Source organism: Neofelis nebulosa, chromosome 2 (assembly GCF_028018385.1).
Source record: "Neofelis nebulosa isolate mNeoNeb1 chromosome 2, mNeoNeb1.pri, whole genome shotgun sequence".
NCBI classification, from domain to species: Eukaryota; Metazoa; Chordata; class Mammalia; order Carnivora; family Felidae; genus Neofelis; species Neofelis nebulosa.
The window spans coordinates 149,184,278-149,199,851 of record NC_080783.1 but is presented as its reverse complement, the minus strand read 5'-3'; the positions used below and the strand labels follow the sequence as shown (position 1 = coordinate 149,199,851).

Genomic DNA, 15,574 nt, shown 5'->3' with positions numbered 1-15,574 from the left:
GGCTCAGGTCATGATCTCGCGGTCCGTGAGTTCGAGCCCCATGTTGGGCTCTGTGCTGACAGCTCAGAGCCTGGAGCCTGTTTCAGATTCTGTGTCTCCCTCTCTCTGACCCTCCCCTGTTCATGCTCTGTCTCTCCCTGTCTCAAAAATAAATAAACGGTTAAAAAAAAATTTTTTTTTTAAGTTAGAAAATGCAAGAGGAGGAGGAGCAGAGTTAAAGGAAAGGGCATACGTTCAATTATGAACACACGAAGGTTGAGGAGCCTGTGGAACATCTTAGTGGAAAGAGCTGGGATGTAGGGTGTTGGTAAGTGAGTGGGAAGTAAGAGGATGGAGAGATAGGATGGTACCAGCAGAGAAATGTTAAGAAATGGGTGGCTTGTAGATAGTGGTGATGGCTTGAAATGGCAAAGTTTAGAAGTAGGAAGGAAGCCAAGAGCAGATCTAGACTGCTGACGAACACTAAGGATCCAATAAGGTTGAAGACATGGTATGAGATTGGAACTCTGAATTATGACTGTGAACTTCCCCAGTAGTGTTCTGGAGTGATTGTGGGATTAAGCCAAGTTGATGGGTTAGCTGGGCAGACTAGGAAGGAGGGCAAGGGATTTAAATACCCTTCTCTACTATTTATCTCTATAATTTTATTGACAATTTCAGGTGGTTGAATTCTGTACAGAAAAAAACCACAATAAAGAAGCCCCAAACCTGCAAAACCAAAAATGCAATCTCCGAAGCACATGGGAAGTGATTAGCGATTCTGAGGACTTTAAGAAAACCACTCCTATGACGACACAGCCACCCACGCCCACATTTTCATTGCTGCAGATAGGACAAAGAATTGTGTGCTTAGTCCTTGATAAGTCTGGAAGCATGGCGGTATGTTCACTGGGTCTTGCTCTTCTGGACTCTGGTCTCACATTTGCATATGCTATGATCTGGACTGCAATTTGTAACAGGTTGGGAATAAACACAACCCTTAGGGTCAGAACAGTTACAACAATAACGGGACCATCAGAAACACCGACCTCAACTCTATTCAACAGAAATTTCAGCATCAAGTGTCTCATTTGCCAAATTAAATTAGCTTTCAATTTATGAGCACTGATCTGATAAAGTGCATAGCCTTAACATTTTTTATGTTTCACTGATAATATGTAGATCTATAGAACTGTTACTAAAGCAGTAATCTAATGATCAAACTAAAGCCAAATCTGGTTTGCTTTTTAGGGCCACTTATACAAAGGCCCTAAAATTCTACCCAAAGATGTTACTAAATATAAAGGAGAAATTTAATACAGAAATCTAATTTAATATAAAGGCCTTGAATAAGCTTGTTGTCATTTACTATGTGTTGAGGGAGCTACTTCCAAATTTCCTCTAGACTGTTCTGTTATTAGTCCGCTCATCTAAACTCAACTGACTGCCTTTCTTCTACTTCTTCGTTCAGAATGGTGACCGTCTTAATCGACTGAACCAAGCCGGCAAACTTTTCCTTCTGCAGACGGTTGAGCAAGGGTCCTGGGTTGGGATGGTGACATTTGACAGTGTTGCCCATGTACAAAGTGAACTCATACAGATAAACAGTGATGCGGAAAGGAATGCACTCACCAAAAGCTTACCAACCGTGGCCACAGGAGGAACGTCCATCTGCTCTGGGCTTCGATCGGCATTTGCTGTAAGACAAGTTCCCTATAATTTGTCAATGTTTACAATTTGTTTCCTAAACACCTCTCTGTTTTCAACAAATTAGGTCAAATTTCCTCTAATATTAAGTTCTATCATAATATGGGGCCTACCTACCTTTCTGTGTTTACATGGCAGGGATTCTCTTCCAGGTGTCCTATGTTTAAGCAAATTAGATCACCTGTCCTTCAGCACTTCCACACCTTTGCTAGGCTCCCCACTTGGAATACTTTCTCCTCCCTCTCCTGTAATTCAAATCCCATTCATTCTTCAAAGATCCATCACAGACACCACCTACTTCTTGACATCTTTCCTGATTCCTTCAACTGTAGAGAATCTCTCTAAACACTGTGAACTTTAAAAAAAAATCTCTTACGACTTCTAGGTCTTCTGTCTTACTTTCTAATCATGCACTTCACTCAAGCAAAATTTCTTTAGGAACAGGACTTATCTCTTTACCTCCCAGGCTGCTGGCACAATATCTTTTATACAGAAGGTTCTCAATAAATAAAATTGAACTGAGTTATCTGATAGCACCTGATTCTTAATTGCTCCAAATATATCAATCAATATTGAATATTTCTTTAGAAGATATTTAGCCCCATGAAACAAAGAATAAGAGGCTGAGAGAAGCTGGCTGGCTAAGGTCTCAGAATATCTGTGGCATCTTGGGCAGGTCGGCCTTCTGCCTGCTGTGGAGCACAATACATCATTGGGGCTGTTCCAGATTCCCAAGCAGCAGCAGGAATAGTTAGTACCCAGCTCACACTGTTGCATGTGGACAACAGACACTGTTGCATGTGGACAATTTCCTCACATTCAGTCTGTCCCTCTAGACCTTTTATTCCACCTTGAAGTTTAGTTCTTTAAAAGTGGTTTCCATTGTTTGTACAGTCAGCTGCAGATCCCTTCTCCAGATGCCTGTGTGCATCTGGATTCTCTGGCCTCTACCACTCACCCAAGCTTTGATTAAAGAACCAAATGAAGGAGGGGAACTGACATTGAAATCGCTGATGTGTTAGACTAAACTCCTGCTATGCAAAACCTTAGGGGAGATGACTAATGCCAGATGGCCTGGTGGTGAAGACAGAACTTCTGGTTCTGCATTTTCCTCTCAGATGGGTGAGAGAGAGTGTGAGAGACACAACTGGAATTTACATGCTCCTCTTGCCCAATGGAGTCCAGATGTGGGGTGGGAGGAGCTTATATGTGACTTTACAGTGATGAGGTAAAGGGCTTTGGGTCCTACTCTGTCCTTAAGTTCCCCATTGTTTCCTGCTGCAGGACCCATGTCAGGTCTGTTCTGGGCTCTTGTATCTGCTGAAGTGCCCACTGGACTTTGCTCTCCAGGTTTGATCAGGGCCTGGTGATCCTTCCTGGCTGACTCAGCCCCACTCTGGCTCTCACTATTGGAGCAGAGCCCTGAGCACCCCATGTCCTCCATTCAGCCCCTGAGCAGACTGTACACCCCTCAGCCTGTCTGGCAAGATGACCTGTTCTCTTATCTGCCAACTTCTGTCTTCCCTACGGTGTATGTGGGAACTTCTGCATGTTTTCCATGGCATGTAGCAGTGATGGGGAGTAGGACACAAGAATCCAAATGAAGCCCTTTCCCTGGCCTCTCAGGCTCTGCAACTTGGTCAAATCAAGGCCACAGCCATGGCTGAGAGGATCGTGAGCTCTGGACTCCTACATGCAGCAGCAGTCGTAGTTCTTCCCTCTTTCCTTGTGTGGCAGCCCTCTCTCAGAGTCCAAACAGAGTGGGGCAGAAGTCCCCTCTGTTCTTAGCTTTCATTTCAAGCTACTTAAGGTGCCTTCCCTTTCTGACAGTCTGGTCCAGAGAAGATTGCTTAGGCTTGATTGCTTGTCTCCCCTACTTCTGGGTCTCCCTTCTACTCTTCTTAGGGGAAGAGTGGACTCTTGCCTTCCTCTTCTGAAATGAACATCACTATTTTCTAATCTAATTTTCCTTCTATCATAACTTATCCAACATTGGTAAAAGGTTGGTTCTATACAATGTAAAAAGCTATAATCTGTGTCATAAGGAATGGTTGAAACGTAGATGTCATAAGACAACTAGGAACTGTGGGTTAATAGTAATGAAATTATTTGTTTTTATTAGAGGGAATATTAAAAACTATTAACAACTCACGGGACCCTGGTACTTACCAGTCAGAACCAATGCCAACCATTTTATAAGCTAAAATCTGCCCTGAGTCTCATATCTCCAAAATATTATTCTCATTCAGTGAAGGTAGTTTCTGAGAATATCTGGGGACCTCTGAAAGCCTGTCAAGGAGAGATCATGTGAAAGAAACTAGAAAAACCTCCTTTGCTGCTTCCACAGTGGTGTCCATCCCTAGAACTGTCTTGTATCCCTCTTAACGGAGCCTGCTCCATAGCAGGGTAACCAAGAGAAAACACTACTGTCAAGTTCCATGAAAGTTGTTGATTTAAAATTAATCATTTCAAGATAGAAAGATATGTGACCATTCTCAGGCACTCGTTTATTGCCTCTGGAATTTCTCTTCTCATTCCCTTTAAATGCAGTTTTCCCAACACCTTGGGCACCCTGATAACTCATGCCCTGAATTATGTTCTCAGGTTATTAGGAAGAAATACTCAACAGATGGATCTGAAATCGTGCTACTGACTGATGGGGAGGATAACACGATAAGCTCATGCTTTAACGAGGTGAAACAAAGCGGAGCCATCATCCACACAGTCGCCCTAGGACCCTCTGCAGCAAAAGAACTAGAGGAGCTGTCTAAAATGACAGGTGAAGAGTGGCCTGCTGCATCCCACTGAATTGCCGCTTCTACTGCACTGCAAGCTCCAGTGAACTGAGGAGAAGGAGAAGGGTGGGATATATAGAGAGAGGGATAATCTTATTAACCAACTACCTGCCCTTCCTCCCAAATGACCATTAGAACTAACTCTACCCATTTATTTTAAGGCCTTGGTTCTAGGATTAGGGCAGTCTGGAGGAAGATGGGAATCAGCACAGCACTCTAGTTAGGATGCAGGTCTCTCCTCCCAGACACTTTGTGAGGACTGGATAGAATCTAATAGGTTACCCAGGAACCACTCTCTTCCAGTTTTCAGCTGGCCAAGAGACCCAGGGGGGACAGATGACAAGCCACTAACCACATAATACCATGATACAAGTACCATATTAGCGGTAGAAAGCACTTGAATAAAAAGAAAGAATAGAAAGCCTTGACTTTATTGAGGGAAGAAGGTTCCAGGAGGATGATCTCCAAGCAGAGACTTTAATAAGGAGTAGCAGAGGTAGAGCAAAGGGTCTACTGAACCACACAGAGAGAAGATCACTCTGAAAATGTAGAAAACAATGCAGTTTCTCCATAAGACATTAATATTTTGTGCTTCTAACTCACATACAGAGACAGATGGTTAACACAGATTCCATATATGCCTGGCTTCTTTAGCAGAGTAAATGGGCACATTTTTTTTAACTTAGGGCCAGGATTATGCATATCAGTTATTATGTGAGTTGCCTTCTGAGGCAGGTAAAATGATAGGACTGCTTGCTCCTATCTGCTTAAGACTGCTTACTTGTCTTAAGTTGGGTTTCCTAGAAACAGAGCCTGAGACAGGGAGTGATAGAAGGAGAGCCCTCAGGAGAACAGGAGAATTGGAAGTAGGATAGGGCAGGGGAAAGACGTAAGCACAGAAATGGATTTAGAGTCTAGCTGAAGTCTAAGCCCACAGTGGGCTTTCGATCTGGAATTGCATCACACACCTGGTGCAATCTTGAGGTAAAAGGGCTGACCTTTTGTAGCACTGTGTCCATCAGTCAGTGGCTATGAAGAGTTGAGGCAAGTTGGAGGTGAAGGGGCATGTTATTTCTCTGGCAAGTATAGCCCCTTTGGGTAAGCCAACTCTCTGGACAAAGGGGTAGCTATCTGCCATTAGCAGCTAACACGCAGAGCAGCTGGGGAGAGATTCACTTGTCTAGGTAAGGGTATCTGAGTGAGGTTCCAAGAACATTACCAAAATACTTACCTTAAACTTTGGATGGCATTAATTGTTTAAAAGTACTTTCACATCAACTATCTTAGTTACATATGTTCTAAATAGCCCAAGACTGCGAGACCTGGTTTATAATCTTTTTTTTTTTTTTACTACATATTACACTTTTCTATAACTGTTCTTTGTCAGCTGTTATTTCTTGCTGTTGCTACATATACATGTTTTATGATTTAGGGGAAAACTCAAAATTGAAGCTTGTTAGGATTATGTCTAAAATAAGAATAAATCAATAGGCTTGGAATAAGGCTTAATGAATTCTCTTATATGAAAGTGCATGACTTTTAAAACATGAAATTTTATGATATTATTTTTGACCTATCAGAGATCCATGGCTGCTTTACAAATAATTGACATAGTTGGGCAACTGAGATGTTGCTGAAGCTATTATTTAGTATGATTAAAAAATTAGTAGCAGCTTCTGAGTTCATCTGGATGCCTATTTGATATTGATCAATTAATACCTTAATAATGCAACAAAATATTTCACATATTCTGCTGTCTTAACAATAGCTAAAATGCTGCAAATACTTGCTTTCTAGAAAACAACTTCTGATAATGTAATTGCATTTTAGGAGGTTTACAGACATATGCTTCAGATCAGGCTCAGAACAACGGCCTCATTGATGCTTTTGGAGCCCTTTCATCTGGAAATGGAGCTGACTCCCAGCGCTCTATCCAGGTCAGAATTTTTACTCTTTGGTTTTTCATGTTTATAAATAATCATAGCCAAGATGGAGAGTTTAATGGTTAAAACTCCTAAGTACTATATTCTTCTCGTAGTAGATTAAAATTAAAAATAGAAGTTTCAGCCTGACATTAGACATTATTCCTAAAATAAAACACTACTTATTTAAACAAAGCAATTAGTGTTTACTTGTTTGGAAACAATGCCAACTGACTTCCTCATGGAAACCAGCAACATAAAATATAATAGGTCCAAGAATTCATTTTTAACATCTGCTAACAAGCACCCATAGCAATATAATTGGGTCAGAATTTTCTTCACAGTAGATCATCTTAAAACAAATTTTCTGGAACAAGTAAGTGTTCGGGGATTACTTGCTCTATTTTTCCATTACCTCAAACCCCTTATATTTGCCAAGAGTTTCTTATAATGGGTGGAAAGTGTTTTGTTCTGTGAAAAGCCCATGATGTCAGTCAAGACACCTGGATCCTGGGCCCGGGCCTGCCATTGACTCTATAACTGTGGGTTAAGAACTTCATCTTTCTGGACCTCAGCCAGGTATGAACCAGAAAACATTCTTGGACCCTTCTGGTTCTAAAATTTCAAGAAAACCAAATTTTCTTTCAAAAGTCTTGAGGCTATTTTTTACGAAAAGAACAAATGTATTTTAAATGTTTTCCTTGAATAGTTTCAAAAGCTACTCCTATGAATTTTTAAACCTCAGAGTGAACAATCAGAACTCACATGTGTGTGAATTGTGAGTTTTATTGTGATAATTTCATCGTGATTTCACAATTTTATTGTGAAAATTTGGACAAACGTAAAGGAATACTATAATGTCAAAACCAAATAATGACAAATTTTGAAGCAACAGGCTTTCTGGGCTACCAGTGTAGCATTTATTCAATTAGAGAAGACTATACTCATTTGGGTAATCCTAGCTCAGATTCAAAAAATTAAACTCAGGAGTCCAGTCTGGAAATTGGAGGATGGTGTCTGAAAAAAAAGTAATTAAACTGATGAAAGGACAAGTTCATAATCAGGCAGTTTCTGACCATTATTTTTGTGTTTTGGAAACCTAACGGGGAGAGAGATAGAGAAATGAGCAGAACTCATTTACCTACCTGCCATAAAAATCAGATCTAAGAGCCCTTCAATTTCTCCACATCCAAGATCAAAACTACCTATGAAATTAGAAAATCTGATCCCATCACAGGTCACCCTGCCTTCTCATAGATATCAGTTTAAGGATGAGAAATAATTATCTGGGAGACAATCCTTGAGGTCACATTCTCTGTAAAAGTCCCGTTAAGTCTTCCCCACTTCAGTTCCTGCTCTACCATTCCTTCATTCTGCTCCAAACAGCAAATCTGCCTTGGCCCTTGACTTACTTCATTTATCTTCACAGGGCCTGCAATAACACTTGACCTAGTAATTGATTATTTGCAATACAAATGATCCATATGTGGATGGAAAAAAAAGTCCCAGTCAGTCCCCTTAAGAGTTTATAGTCTAGTAAACAAGATGAGGTATAAACACTAGTAGGTATAAAGCAAAACACACTCTGAGAATATCAAAGGACTGATAGAATCAAGATTCTATGGGAACTCACAAGAGGGAGAGATTATTCTCAGCTAGTAAGTCAGATGGACGTCAGAAAAAGTTTCACAGAGAAAGTGACATTTGAACCAAATTTTGGAGGATTGATAAAGCTTGAACAAAAGGAGATTAACATACAGATTTCCAGGAAAAGCAGAGTATAATAAAGTCAGAGTCATGGATTCATGAGTGTCATTTGGCGAAGTAGTCTGGTTTAGGTATAGGAATATACATCTTGGAAGCTAAGATTGGAAGAAAGGTAATTTAAAATTCAATCATGACTAGGCCTAAGTACCAAACCAAGAACTCAGGCATCACTGAAAGCTTTTAATGGGGCAACTGAGAGCTGAAAGCAGAGTGGAAGAGACTGTGTGATGCGGGCTGTATTCTCCAGTATGTAAAGAGTTGTTTTTCTTAACAGCTTGAGAGTAAGGGATTAACCCTCCAGAACAATCAGTGGATGAACGGCACAGTGCTTGTGGACAGCACTGTGGGGAAAGACACTTTATTTCTCATCACCTGGACAAAACAGCCTCCCAAAATCCTTCTCTGGGATCCTAGTAAAAAGAAACAGGATGGCTTTGTAGTGGACGCAAACACCAAAATGGCCTACCTCCAAATCCCAGGCACTGCCAAGGTATGGGGCCAGGTTTTATCCTTCTCACATTTGGACAAAATAATCATAGCTTTTTATTTATTTTTTTTAATTTTTATTTTTTGAAATACATTCTCATTTATATTTATTTATTTATTTATTTATTTATTTATTTATTTATTTATTTCAATATATGAAGTTTATTGTCGGATTGGTTTCCATACAACACCCAGTGCTCATCCCAAAAGGTGCCCTCCTCAATACCCATCACCCACCCTCCCCTCCCTCCCACCCCCCATCAACCCTCAGTTTGTTCTCAGTTTTTAAGAGGGGAAGGAAAAAAAAGAGGTTAGAGTGGAAGAGAGACAAATCATAAGAGACTCTTAAAAATCATAGCTTTTTAAATGTGCATGGTTGCTAAAAGGAGAGTTAGTATTGAATGAAAGGGAGAACACGGAAAATTCTCCATCTAATTCTCTGTCTCATTAGTATGACAGCAAATCAAGAGAAAGGAAATTGGTGATGTTTTCTCCATTGTACTAAAAGGAGAACTTTCAATTACGTAGGAGTCAAGATGCAAAATGGTCCTTGAAACTATGGGATCATGAAAAACACTTTCTCTACTTCAGGAACCCAATTATTTGATACTGCTTTTTAGAAACCAAGCAATGATAAGGACACAACTTTCTGACCTCATTTTCCCAAATTACAATTTTCTTGACGATAAGAACAATGTAGTCATTCCAAATGTACCTAAGTTTCCCTTGGCTGACAGAATATCAAAGATCTTCTTCGATATGCTTGTAAAATGCTTGTATCAGATAAGCTTTTCCTATAGGTGGCATTGAAGTCAGGTCTGTGTCACCTATGGTTATTAATTGGAAATGTCTCCATTTGTTTTGATTAGGTTGGCATTTGGAGTTACAGTCTGCAAGCAAGCTCACAAACCCTGACTCTGACTGTCACTTCCCGTCCATCAAGTGCTACTGTGCCTCCAATTACAGTGACCTCTAAAATTAACAAAAACACAGGAAAATTCCCTAGCGCTATGACAGTTTATGCAAAGATTCATCAAGGAGCCTCACCGATCCTCAGGGCCACTGTCACAGCCATAATAGAATCAGTGAATGGTAAAACAGTTACCCTGGAATTATTGGACAATGGAGCAGGTAACCATTCAAAAAATTGGAAAATACATCTTTCTTTTCCAAAAAGCAACCAAGAAAACAGAAAGAGGGCATGGTCTGATGAGGATAGTTAGAAGCGGGGAGTCCACTACTGGGGGTCTGGTTGGGAGAGCTCTCTGCTTCCCCACAATTCCTATATTTTAAAATGTTGGACAACATGAAGACAGGCCTACCTTTTGCTTCCACAAAGGCCAAACACATTAGTGGCTTAAGCTTAATAAACTGAGAGACTCTAGGGAGTTGTCAGAGGATATTGCACACTCCCTAAAAGGGAAGGAGGAAAAGTAATAACTATCTTACGTTATCTTCATTTTTATCTTCATCACACACTTTTGAGATATAAACCATACATTACAGATGAAGAAACTGAGGCTTTCGTATTTAGAAAACAGCAGATATAAATTCAAATGCAGTCATATGTTACTTCTCTGTGTATGTAGACTCTGTATTAGCTTGCCCCCAAAGTGAAATTATTGTCCATTATTTAAAAAAAAATTTTTTTAACGTTTATTTATTTTTGAGACAGAGAGAGACAGAGCATGAACGGGGGAGGGTCACAGAGAGAGGGAGACACAGAATCTGAAACAAGCTCCAGGCTCTGAGCTGTCCGCACAGAGCCTGACGCGGGGCTCGAACTCACGGACCGCGAGATCGTGACCTGAGCCGAAGTCGGACGCTTAACCGACCAAGCCACCCAGGCACCCCTGTCCATTATTTTTTAAAGAATCTAACACAGAGAGTAAGAGAAAGAGAATTCCACATTTCTTTTTAGAAGGAACATGACTATGCTGCAACTAATCTTACTAGAACAAATTCTGTAAATGAATTGCCTACCTAAATCTACCCTAGTGAGAAGTCATGAATTAAAAAAAATAATCATATAACATTTTTTTCTCCCCAGTAATGTACAGCAATTCAATTCAGTTCAAAAGATACTTATTGAATAGTTACCTGGTGCTATGTTGGATGTAGCAGAGACACGCGGCATGATGTCAGATTTCAAAAGGAAAGATAACAATTCAGGAAGACAAAATATACACACATAAAGCTACACACACACACACACACACACACACACACACAAAGAAAAAGTAGATCTCATTCTTAACACAGTCAAATCCTAAACTCTCTTGGAGATAGTGTGACATTATCCTTGCTTTGAAAAATTTTAACCTTCATGTAAGTTGGAAATATACAAATGCCCAGGTGCCTTTAGGATATTCATTAATCCCTTCATTTCCCTGTCAAGGTGCTGATGCTACTAAGGATGATGGCGTCTATTCAAGGTATTTTACAGCTTACGATGCAAATGGTAGATACAGTGTGAAAGTGTGGGCTCTTGGAGGAATAAACACAGCCAGTCAGAGGTTGATACCCCAGCAGAATGGAGCCATGTACATACCTGGCTGGACTGAGAATGGTAAGAAGTTTGTAATAACACATCTGACGTGAGTAAAAGGCTTGAGATCAAGAGAAAACCATTAAGCCTGTGAGGAGAATGGTGTAATTTAATTTCAGGGTTTCTCAGTATTAAAACTACTGACATTTTGGGACACATAATTCTTTGTTGTGAGGGCTGTCATTTGCATTGTAGGATGTTTACTAGCATTTCTGCCCTCTACTCACTAGTTATCAGAAGCAACCCCCACAGTCATGGCAATCAAAAATGTCTCCAGACATCATCCACTGTCCTCTAAGCGGCAAAATAACCTCCACTTGAAAACCAATAGATTGAAAGTAGCTTTCAACTGCCTGGGTTCATATTAGAGCCCTCTAGCAAATAAAGTATTTTAGTTAATCTCTTTGTGCTTCATTTTCCTCACTTGTAAAATAGGAATAATAATGGTAACCACCTCATATGGTGGCTGTGAGGAACAAACAAGGAAATACATCTAATAAGCTGTTGCTGGTAAATAGTAATGTTCAATAAATGTTTGCTATTATTTTTAATAAATTTTAAAACATTTGTTTTTAATTTTTTTAACATTTATTTATTATTAAGAGACAGAGAGAGATAGAGCATGAGCATGGGAGGGGCAGAGAGAGGAGGAGACACAGTATCTGAAGCAGGGTCCAGGCTCTGAGCTGTCAGCACAGAGCCCGACGCAGGGCTCGAATTCACAAACCCTGAGATCATGACCTAAGCTGAAGTGGGATGCTCAACCAACTAAGCCACCCAGGCACCCCATTTTTAAATATTTTTTAATGAAGCTCTTTCCACTGATATTGGCATTTCCATAGAATAAGGAAATTTAGGGCTTATTATATATATCAGTATCGCAAGTCCACTGTCTCCTTTCTCTTGCTGAGACCAGGGAGACTAGTAGATGAATCTACAACCAACCAGCACACAGAGCCCACATGCAAGCGTGCGGGGAAATTATGTACCAAGAAACAGACATTCCTATACCACCTTTGGTAATAAACACATCCTCTAGACTAGAGCTAGAACTGGGACCAAGACTAGTCCTCATGGGTTCCAGGACCTGTTTTCCATCAATTTCTACTCTGTCTTGGGCAGAGTGTGTTGGTGCTGGTGTATTATAAGAACAGCTCCTCCGAGTAGCTTCCCACTGTCCTCTTTACTTGGTTGGGTGTGTGCTCAGTAAAAGGAGGATTCTAGGACATGTGGTATCTGATGCAAAGGCGATCACAGAAAAGAAAAAAAAAACACTTTAAAAGACACTATTGCTTCCAAAGCTCTTTTATATATTTCACCTGAGTTTATTTTCATTTGTTCGTCTTTCTGAGTTAGGGGAAGAAGGCAAGGGGAGATCGGTGTGGTGGCTATATCTAGCCTCATGCTCAGTGTTTTACTCACATTAGGACATTACTTTCTCCTAATTATCCCATTCTATAGATGGAGAAACAGAGGCTAGGGAGACTATTGGTCTAACTGTGATAGAACTAACTGTGGCAGGACCTGGATTGGCATTGGAAAGTCAGTGTTTTTCCCTCTATCCTTTGATGAATCTTAATACCAAGAGAGATAGTCTCTATTGTTAAATTGAATACTAACTCTGAACTTGCTATCGTATACACTTCATCTTTGCCCAAGACGAGACTGATGGGTATGAAAATCAATCTGTCTCTACAGACAAAAATTTTAAGGGCTAAGGAAGTAGAGTTTATAAGAGAGTAAATTCTGACTAATGCCATGTTAGGGTATTATGGAATATTTTTATTGAAAAGACAGTCTGAGAACCCTACTGACTGAGCAGGGCAGGGTATTTGTTGAATTCCAGGATTACTTTTATAAAACCTTTCAACAACAATGTGACAAAAATTGAGATTGCTTCAGGCACTAATTTCCCATGCATTCAATGAGAAAATAAGAAGTCTTCCAAAAGCATAACGTTTTAGAACCCCAACATAAAACAGTTCATGAGAATCTGCAATCTAATAAGGAAGATAAAACATGAACATGGAGAAAAGAAAAATGTATAGAAGAAATAATCAAGGCAATTCTTGATAGTCCAGATGATTACCAAATAAATAGGAAAAATAATAAAACCAACAGTATTACCTAGGTGCAAGAGATTTCTTAAAATCTTAAAACAGAGGTAGGATTTAAACTGACTGAGGAAGAGTAAAATCAGGATAGACAAAGAGATGGGAAGAGAAACAATTCCAGGACAAATGTCATGAAAATAAATTATGAGAATTGTTATTCCTGAAAATGTCTGATTCTCTGTTTTTTTTCCCCAGATGCAACCTGATTTGGGATCTTTATACCAAATAGTTAAAATTAATTTTGTGTATGGGAGGAAACAAGGCAAAGGGGAGAGTAGCAAGAGGGCATTCTGATAACCAAAGAGAAGGAAGTATAGTCATACAATGCTTACAGTGTAATGTAACATAACATAACATAATGTAATATAATGCAGGTGAAGTAAAATGGAATCCACCCAGACCGGAAATTAATAAGAATGATCCTCAAAGCAAGCAAGTGTGTTTCAGCAGAACATCCTCAGGAGGTTCATTTGTGGCCTCTGGTGTCCCACAGGCTCCCATACCTGATCTCTTCCCACCTTGCCAAATCACTGACCTTAAGGCAAAAATCCACGGGTACAAATTTATTAATCTGACTTGGACAGCTCCTGGAGATGATTATGATCATGGAAGAGGTAAGCAGAATGTGGTATGCACCCTGTAAAGGAGTTTAGCAGCCACGCAGGGGTGCAAAAGAAGGTGAGGCAGGCGGGTGTGTTGTGATGCATGTGGAAGGCAGAAGGCAAGAGGGCTCTTGAATGTCCTCTGAAATGAAAGGTTAGGATTTTTAAATATGATTGGTTTGGAACCCAAAAAACTGGCGTACTTTAAGTTTTAAGAGGCTTCAACCAGTAACAGGCAATCCTTAGGGTTTTGTTTTTTGTTTTGTTTTGTTTTTGAAATATTGCCAAGCTGTCCTTTAATAAACCCCATTTTTAGAAACAACTCCTGGAAAGGATTGGGAGTGGAGCATAGATTACTAAGGAACAGAACTGGCCTTTGGAAGAAACCTACTAGATTTTTGCTGCACCGTGTAGTCTTTGGATTGCAGCATGGGCATCACATGAATCTTGTTAGAAATGTAGAACCCCAGCCCCCAACCAGACCTACTGAACCATAATCTGCATTTTAAGATCCCTGGGTGTTCTGTATGCACATTTGCACATTAAAGTCTGAGAACCACCACTACCAAAATCTCCTCTATAAGTAATAAAGCAATAAGCAGTAATTTTAAAACTTCCTTTCTCAGTCAGGTGCATGCAGCATGCACAGAAATACGGACCAAGGCTTTAGGTCATGCCTGATCCAGTTTTATATTTATCACTCTGTCAAAATACACAAACGAGAATGTAAAAAGCATACTAATACTTATAAATATGGACCATCAATTACATTTATTCATTGGAACATAGGGGATGGTGATATAGTTCCTAATAGACTTTTAAACTTCTTTACAACTTGAGAATCACATGCCACAAACTTTTTTTTCTTTTCAGCTCACAAGTATATCATTAGAATAAGTGCAAATATTCTTGATCTGAGAGACAAGTTCAATGATTCTATTCAAGTGAACACATCTGATCTCATCCCGAAGGAGGCCAACTCTGAGGAAGTCTTTGTGTTTACACCAGAAAACATCACTTTTGAAAATGGCACAGATCTCTTCATTGCTGTTCAGGCTGTTGATAAGGCCAACCTGAAGTCAGAAATCTCTAACATTGCACGAGTGTCTTTGTTTATCCCCCCCGAGATTCCTCCAGAGATACCTAGTCCTTCTCTTCCTTGTCCTGAAATTAATGTCAACAGCACCATTCCTGGCCTTCACATTTTAAAAATTATGTGGAAGTGGCTAGGAGAATTGCAGCTGTCAGTAGCCTTGGGCTGAGTTTTCATGAAATGAATAAATCATCCATCCTTTCTTTGATTATAAAATTTTCCAAAATGTATTTTAAACTTTCCTGTAGAGGGCGACATAATGAAATAAAATGTTAAACAACTGGCTATGCATGAATAAAAACTATCCATTCAAATACAAAAGTTTTATCATTGCTCAGGCATTTATTAATGAAAGTATGTTTTAGTTCATTTTAAGGAGCTTTTCCAATTAAGAAGAACATGTAATTTCATGTGAAAGATGCCAGAAATGGCCAACTAGGTTAGTACCAACATTACCAGGAATGTGTATTCTTTTCCCTAAATTTTGGCAAGGATGCATTTCAAGAAGAGATTGCATTGTAGAAAGAAATAGTAGAATTATTAAATCTCCACAGGCATAGA

The 15,574-nt window shown here is 39.7% G+C and overlaps 1 protein-coding gene across 1 annotated transcript in view; it reads left to right on the top strand.

Moving 5' to 3' along the window:
• LOC131504437 (calcium-activated chloride channel regulator 1-like) overlaps positions 1 to 15,298 on the top strand; it is a 31,063-nt gene extending 15,765 nt beyond the window's left edge. Inside the window, exons 6-14 of the mRNA XM_058716714.1 lie at positions 661 to 879; positions 1,451 to 1,678; positions 4,291 to 4,465; positions 6,312 to 6,418; positions 8,445 to 8,660; positions 9,526 to 9,787; positions 11,055 to 11,225; positions 13,693 to 13,932; positions 14,794 to 15,298. Coding sequence (XP_058572697.1) covers positions 661 to 879; positions 1,451 to 1,678; positions 4,291 to 4,465; positions 6,312 to 6,418; positions 8,445 to 8,660; positions 9,526 to 9,787; positions 11,055 to 11,225; positions 13,693 to 13,932; positions 14,794 to 15,182 — 2,007 coding nt within the window. The 3' untranslated portion in view covers positions 15,183 to 15,298. The remainder of the gene's footprint in view (positions 1 to 660; positions 880 to 1,450; positions 1,679 to 4,290; positions 4,466 to 6,311; positions 6,419 to 8,444; positions 8,661 to 9,525; positions 9,788 to 11,054; positions 11,226 to 13,692; positions 13,933 to 14,793) is intronic.
• The last annotated feature ends 276 nt before the right edge of the window (positions 15,299 to 15,574 follow it).